The following is a 7,906-nucleotide window of genomic DNA, read 5'->3' as shown; positions in this document are numbered from 1 at the left end:
TAATTAATAAACCTTTGAAATATCGGGGCTAATTTGGTTTGGAGTTTGGACACCATGATGAGAAAAAACTCGTAATTGAAGTAGGTTTAATTTTCAATGAAGTTGTTATTCAGTGAATCAGTGATTGAGATACTTTGACAAATAGCAAGCTTTATTATCTATATATTCATATGCTTCGACAAAATTAAATGTATCTGCCCTAAATAAAAATTATTAAGATAGTGGGGTAAATTTTTGGATAAATGTCATGAGGACATTTTTTTTTTTTTTTTGACAAAATGAGGGACGATCCGTATCAAAGTGTAATCCTACATTCCTACAACATCTACTTTTCATGATTTTTTACAAGTTACTACCCTATATTGATTAAATCTCTGCTATAGCACAAGTGTTAACATTAATCATATTTGTGCACAAGAACAAGGAATGAGATGGGAGCTTTAAATTGATCTCACCTTGTTGAGTTGATAAAAAAAAAATTTACTACGTTAAAAGATTTTAATATTCAATTTCGAACCAAACATCAACCCTCACGGTTTTTTCTCGCATTATACTTACAGGTTAGCTTTGGTTTAGTCCAGTTATGCGTTTATTGTTAGAAATTTAGGTATTAAATACACAACCATAGATTAGTTAGTCTGAAAGAAATGGGATCAATTATGATACATTAATCTTATTGCGATGCAAATTCATTTCCAAGTATAAGATCAATTATGATACTTAAAGCTTATCGTGATGCAGATTCAATTTCCAAGTATGTTAAGAATTTTACAGAACTTGTACTCGACTAGGAGAGAAAAAAGAAGGGAAAAAAAAAAAAGAAAGAAACCGTGGAGCTAAGTGTAAAGGATAATAGCCATTACTGAGAAATTAAAATTCGTCAAACAAATAATGTATACAAAGCATAGTTGGAAAAAGCAATTGAATAATGCAAATTCGTCAAACAAATAATTTATACAAAGCGTAGTTGAAATTTTCCTATTAACAAGCTAAACAATCAAATAATCATACCAAAAACTGAAACCTGTTTCTTTTGGGTGATTGAAGACTCCAATCATCTCCACATTAGTAATCAAAAATCCAAACTATGAAGTGCAAAAAAATCCAGATACGAGACACTGAATAGAAGGTATTAGTTCTGTGCAAAAAAATGGAAACAATGAAGAAATTGACTTGCATTAAGTTAGATTATTATGCTACTACCCATTGCAAAAAAAGGGCGCTGCTACAACCATACCGTAAGTTCTCATAACCATAATGTCATGTCTCAGGTAATCTGAGCTGCATGGCAAGAAAACTCCATAACTTCAACCCCAATATGAGCTAAGCCTCTATTTCTCAACATTAAACATTCATAGACCGGGACAAGCAGTTTTATATTAGATAAATCCCAATTACATACTGATGGACAAATATCAAGCAAAAACAATATTCCAGAAATATATTATAACGGAAGCACCTAGAGTATACAGCCAAGCTACAAAAAATAACGCAAATAGAACAGCACAACATGCATTCAGATTCGAGGCCAATTTATTCAAAAAGTAAGGAGTCTTGAAAACAAAGAAGCTGCACATAAAATCTGACAATAATACTAGTATTACAAAGGATTTACCAGAACATGTCCAAAACGAAAACAATAAAATATAATCTCTATAAAAAATCAAGTGACAGCATAAACAACTGGCAGATACCAATTGGCAAATACTTAAGCCCCTCTAAATCATTCCAATCAAGGATTGCATTCAAAAGCTATGTATCAAAATAATTGCACCAATATCTATCTAAATTAAAATAAACTTCATCTAGCATCAAAAATCCACATGAGATACTTATACTAGAACAAGGTTAACACCAAATTCTTCAATTCATACTACATAGTTGTCTAAACCACAATAATAAAGACGTTAATAAAAGCAGATCTTCTAATGCCTTAAGCACTTGAGGAAGCATCTCTAATTCTCGTCGGGGTAGTACCTATCAGGCCAGACATAATAGGAAGGACAGCTCCTATCTTGAACTTAAGAACACTGATTTTCTACCGTGAATAAGGATGATACCGACTACTTCCACTATAGCCTCCCTTACCATAAAACCCACTAGCTCCACCATAACCAGCACTAGCGCCGGAATCATAACTGCCGCCATAGCCTGAAGCTCCATAGCTACCATAACCTTCACTTCCACCATATCCACTTAAGCTGCCACCAGAGTAAGCACCACTAAATCCTGCACCATAGGGACCAAATCTGCTAGAGTACCCAAGGGATGACTCTCCTCCATAAGCCCCTAAACTACCACTGCCAAAAGAACCATATCCTCTACCATATTCCCCTCCACTACCATAGCCTCCATACCCAAGCCTACCAGCAACACCTCCAGACATCCTATAGTTATTACCTGCACCATACCCACCATCAAAAGCCCCATAAGAGGCTCCATAACCGGCATAACCATCCCCATAAGAACGATTCCTAGTGTTGCTACCATAAGTAGGAGCTACAGGATGGTTTGTGGGTTTCTTTGGTTCGGCCTTCTTGATCTCCACCTACAACAAAGCAACTCAGTTAACCTAAAGCCTGCTCCATCAAACTAAGATGAGAGTCCTCTTATGGCACAATCTATATCTGTATAGAACTATAGACGATATCCATGACTACAAACTAATAAACCTTAAAAATAAGAATATTAAAAATTGAGCATTTAGCAATGAAAATTGACTCTCAGCTCAAAACAGGTTCGTAAAATTCACGGGTGAAAATAAAATGCAGACAAACCCACAAGCACAATAGATAAAAACACTTCCTATTAACATGGATTTTCCAAACAGAAAAGTATGTTGAGCTCACCTGAGTACCCTCCATGTCAATCATATTTCCCTTAGAGAGTATTTCATCAACCACATCTTCGTTGTCAAATACAATGAATCCAAACCCGCGAGAACGATTAGTCTCATGGTCACGTATAATTTGATGTTCAGTCACCGCCCCGAACTCGGAGAAAAAGTTTCTGAATTCATCTGAGCAATCCAAAATTAATTCAGATTTTCAAGTCAGGTCTTAACTTTGAGTAGCATTTAAATATGAACACGAAAAAGATGGATACCACATGCATGCTTTTATTATTACTCAATGTGCAAATATCGATCAGGATATAATCAAATAAAACAGCATACCTTCTGAGACGCTCGAAGGAATACCTCCAACAAAAATCTTTTTTGTCTTGAAATCCTTTGACTGAGCAGCACCTTTGGGTATAGTACGCTTAATCTCAACCTTGTAATAAAGAAGAACACAAGTAAACTAACAGCAGACACAAATCAACAATAAATTGTCCGAGTATTAAACCTTCTACAAAATTCAACACATGATATAGAGAATAGTACTTTGAACTGCAGAAACACCACTAATCCACAGAACTACACCACAAGTCCACAATACCTGTTTCCCATTAATGATTTGAGTATCCTCGATAACTTTGTCAACAACCGATGGATCAGCATAAGTGATGAATCCAAAACCCCTTGGCTGCCCACTGTAACGGTCTTTCATAATAACTGAGTCTGTTATCTCACCATACTTCCCAAAGTGCTTGATAAATGTAGCTATTTCACACCAAAACAAATAGAAACATAAGACTTGTAAGAATTACTAACAATTAAAATAAAATTTCACAATAATTCAGCCAGACAAACACATGAATACACAATTAACAAGGCTAAAAATCTAGAACTTTTAACCCAAACAAAAAAAAGGTCACTGCATCCTTGGTTCAGTAAATTAGAAACGAACATATAAAATCATAACTTAATTTAGAAAAGGGTCTTTCTACTCTTTCATTTAAACATTTCCATGCCCCTGAACATTTACACCAGTTCAAAATTCAGACACCTAACATAGCGAGTATCCAAATCAATAAATTCACCACAAAACATAACAAATTTGGAAAATTGAAATTCTTCCTACAGAAATATATAATCTTTCTACCGCCATGGCTACAATTAAATTACAAGCTCAAATCCCACCAAAAAAAACACTAATTCATGAATACAAGAATAGTTAAATTGCATGTATTTAATTGTTACAGAGTATATTTATATCAAATCATATTTTTTTTAAAATAAAAAAAGCAAATAATTTGAGAACAAAGAAACAAAATTTGAAAAGGGTGAATATAAGTAGGAATTCAACAATTAAAAAAACTTAATGTAATTAACAGTAGAGAAATACGAACTCACTGTTAGTTGTATCTTTGGGAAGGCCGCCAATGAATATCTTCCTGCAAACAAAAATCAAAATTAAAAACAAAAAAGAAGAAGAATTTAAGCAAAAAAATATGAAAATTATTGCAAAAAAGGGGAAAAATTCAAACCCAGGGCTAGCGCCATCGCCGTGAGGACCATCCGCCTTGAATTTGGAAGCCATTTTGCTGGAAAATCGAAACTCCGATTGAAATTTGTGAGGGTTCGGAAGATTTTAGGGTTTTGATTTGGAGAAAAGGGGGAAAGAAGAAAGAAATGACTACAACGTCTACTACAAGTACTACTATATAAATAAAACCTTGAAAAAATAAAATATAGGGGTTTATATACCAGTGTACTGATTAATTTGATGGGCTTTTTTTTTTTTTTTTTTTTTTTTTTGAAACCAAGCTGCGAATTTCACTAGAGGAGGTTAATTTCCGTCATAGACTATGGGGGAATATGGGGGAAATTACCCAAAGAAACAAATTCATTACAACCTCTAGCATCCGAACGAGCAACGTTATAGGCTAGAGTACTACCCGCACGCTTGACATGAGATAAATAAAAAAACTTCAAACCAATAAATCAAACTACAAACATCATCATAAACTAAGAAAACAGGAGAAAAGCCAACATCCTTCGACTTGATAGCACGCACCACAGCATCAGCATCACTCTCTAGATGTACCTTGGAGTAGCCAAGTCTTCTTGCCACCTGAAGTCCAAATTTACAGGCAGCAGCCTCTGCCTCAACAACCCCCCAACCTGCACCCTCTTTACGCACTGCTACAGCTATCAAGGAGCCCTGCTCGTCCCTTATGACCACCCCTAGTCCAGTTGCAACACCAATATGTGCATCGCAATTAATCTTCACGACCCTTGCAGCTGGGCATTGCCACGATGTTGCTGACCCAACAACATAGGAGCAGCCCTTTTGATCACTTTTGCAGCATATTCATTGCTCTCCCAAACATGATTCACCCATCCCCTAGCAATCTCAACTACAACAACAATCTGATGGGCTTTCTTGAAATATTCATTTCATACTTCGTGTTTTTTTTTTTTGGTAATAATGGTCTGTTCTCATACGATTATTAAGTTCAGTTCAGTTCAGCTCCTAATTTCATTCTCTAATAAAATATTTAGTTCAATTCAATTCAGCTCCTAATTTCCTTCTCTTAGAAAATATTCATTTCAGTTCAGTTCTGTTTAGCTGAGTTCAGTCAATGAGAACAGGCCCCTTACTCTATCAAACATGACTTTATTTTTAGGTTTACTAATCAAGTTGTATCATAATAAAGCAATGATAATTAACCAATTAAAAACGTGTTTTGGAGATAATTTGAATGATTGAAGAAATGTAGTGATTCGTAACATGTGAGAACATTTATGGTGAATTAGTTCAATCCTTAAAATGCATGAAATTATGTAGTCATTAGAATTGACAACAAAAAATAAAATATGTTTTAGGGTGACTTTTTTCTAGTTAGGTCCGAGTAGCCTAGATTTAGGTCGTTTTTCTTATTTTCTTCATCCTTTATTATTTGAGGGTCATATAAAATTATAAATATATAACCCCTTGGCTTCTAATGTACATAGGATGCTATTTTTACGATTTTCCCTTAGTTTATACTTAGAAACTCACAATCTCTCTAAATCATTGGTAATTTAGCTTGATTTTTTTGAAATCAATCACTTGAAAGACAAATTCACCATTGTTATTGAAGATTGAAGCTTTTAGTAGCTATTTCTCACCTATATTTTTCTTTAGCACCTATCTAATTACTTGCTATTTGTGTTTTTAATATTTGTATACTCAACATAATTGAATTTATTAATCTTGATTTTGCTTATGAATTACTTGAAATTGTTAATTGATTTTTCTTCAGTGGATTGTGATGAGTAGTCTAATTCTATATTTGGGTAAAACCCTAAATGTAGTTTCAATTGCATGTGTTGGATTAGCTAATGTAGTAATGTGGGTATTATTTAATTTTGTTTAGAAGTTTTCATTATTAGTTCTTGTGATTGGTCATTACTAAAATTATTTATCCAAGCTTTCTCAACCTAGGACTGAGTAATAAAATTGAGTTAGCTTCTTTATGCTTATTTGACTAAAATGTCATAATAATAGGAATATATAGTCAAGGGAATGTTCATGTCATCGTGTTTGTGTTTTATTACTTAATTTTATGTTTTGTAACTATGAGAATAAATTGTATTCATGACTCAAGTTATCCCCTTTAGTTTGAGAGAATAGTTGAAAATGACTTCCCTTAATCTATCCCTCATAATGCTATGTCTTGAATGTTAAATTACTTGTAGTTCGTGATAAAATTGAGCAGCATAGCCCATGTCTTAGACCTTATTAATATTGTTATTCTTCCTCTTAGACTTTAGTAGATTTGAATCAGTACGTAGTTGATAGCTTGCTTAAATAATAATTTTTGGTAGATGATCCAATGCCTTTCATGAGTTCGACCCTTTCTTAACCTTGCTACTAGTTAGTGAGACCGAGATAGGTTATTATTTGAAAGCTTGGTGGTAGGGGTGGTAATTCAGGTCATCAAGTCGGGTTCGGGACGATTTCGGGTTATGCTTAGAAACTACCAAAAAGTGTGTAAAACTTAATTTTATTATGAAATATGAAATTTGGGTCAAATCGAGTTGTTTTCAGGATGTTCAGGTTCGGTTCGGGTCGGGTTCGGGTTTCTCTCAATAATTTCGGGTCGGGTTTAGGTCGTGTTATCGGGTCTGGTCAGGGATTGCCAGCCCTAGTTGGTGGCACTCTATTAGTTGGGTGGAGGTGGTTTCAAGTGGGTTGTGGTGATTTTGGTGATGTGTGAGGGTTGTTTGAGGTGGGTTAGGTCGGGTGCTAAGTGGTGAAGAAGGTGGCAGTTCTGGTGGGGCGATGGCAAGGAAGGTGCAGGGCGTTAGGCGTTGGTGGCTTTGGGAAAGAGAAAACCAATACCATGGACTTTTTGAAACACATCCCTCTGTCTCAAATTACTCGCAACGTTTTGAATTTTTGCACTATTCACATATCTCACTTTGACCATCCATTTTTGCTATTATATGAAAGACAATGTAATCATGTAATTTGTTGTTGGATTTATTTTAATGTATTGTTTCTTAATATAAACATTTTATAGCTTATATAATTAAATATGGGAAAAATTGACATTTACTACCAGCGAAAACACCCCGTATCAGATTTACTACCTGTTTAAAAAAATATTTTAAATTACTACCACACAAATTCCCTAATTGTATATATTGCTACCACTTAACAGAATCCGTTAAGATTCCGTTAAGTGGGTCCCATATTTCATTAGATAATAATTTAAATTATATAAAAAAAAAATTTTTTTAAAAAAAAATCTCAAACATCTCCCCTCCCCTTCCCGGCGTCAGCCACCTACCCTCCCCCCTCCCCTTGCTGGCGGCCAAATGTTTCCCCGAAACCGGAAAACCCCACCTCCTCCATTTCTCCACCTGCCAACCACCCCTAACCTCGTGGTCGGTGCACGAAATCGTCACCTGCCCGCTGCAAAACCGTCACCACCGCCGCGAAACTCCACCAAATTCTTCATCAGCGGCGCCTCGACCTTTCCCCCACCCCTACGCAGCCATGAACCCCTTTCTCCTTCTTGTTGCCCCGAC

At 35.3% G+C, this 7,906-nt stretch overlaps 1 protein-coding gene across 1 annotated transcript; it reads right to left on the bottom strand.

Moving 5' to 3' along the window:
- Positions 1-908: 908 nt before the first annotated feature.
- On the bottom strand, positions 909-4,537 carry LOC145604507 (heterogeneous nuclear ribonucleoprotein 1-like). The gene is made up of 6 exons (XM_081660393.1): positions 4,372-4,537; positions 4,238-4,278; positions 3,441-3,604; positions 3,176-3,275; positions 2,850-3,019; positions 909-2,548 (listed from the first exon to the last, which is right to left on the bottom strand). Exons 1-6 carry the CDS (start codon positions 4,422-4,424, stop codon positions 2,039-2,041), a joined length of 1,038 nt encoding a protein of 345 aa, XP_081516519.1. The 5' UTR covers positions 4,425-4,537; the 3' UTR covers positions 909-2,038.
- Positions 4,538-7,906: the final 3,369 nt, after the last annotated feature.

This window comes from Chenopodium album, chromosome 22 (assembly GCF_948465745.1).
Source record: "Chenopodium album chromosome 22, dcCheAlbu1.1, whole genome shotgun sequence".
NCBI lineage: Eukaryota > Viridiplantae > Streptophyta > Magnoliopsida > Caryophyllales > Amaranthaceae > Chenopodium > Chenopodium album.
This window is presented reverse-complemented; position numbering and strand designations above follow the sequence as displayed.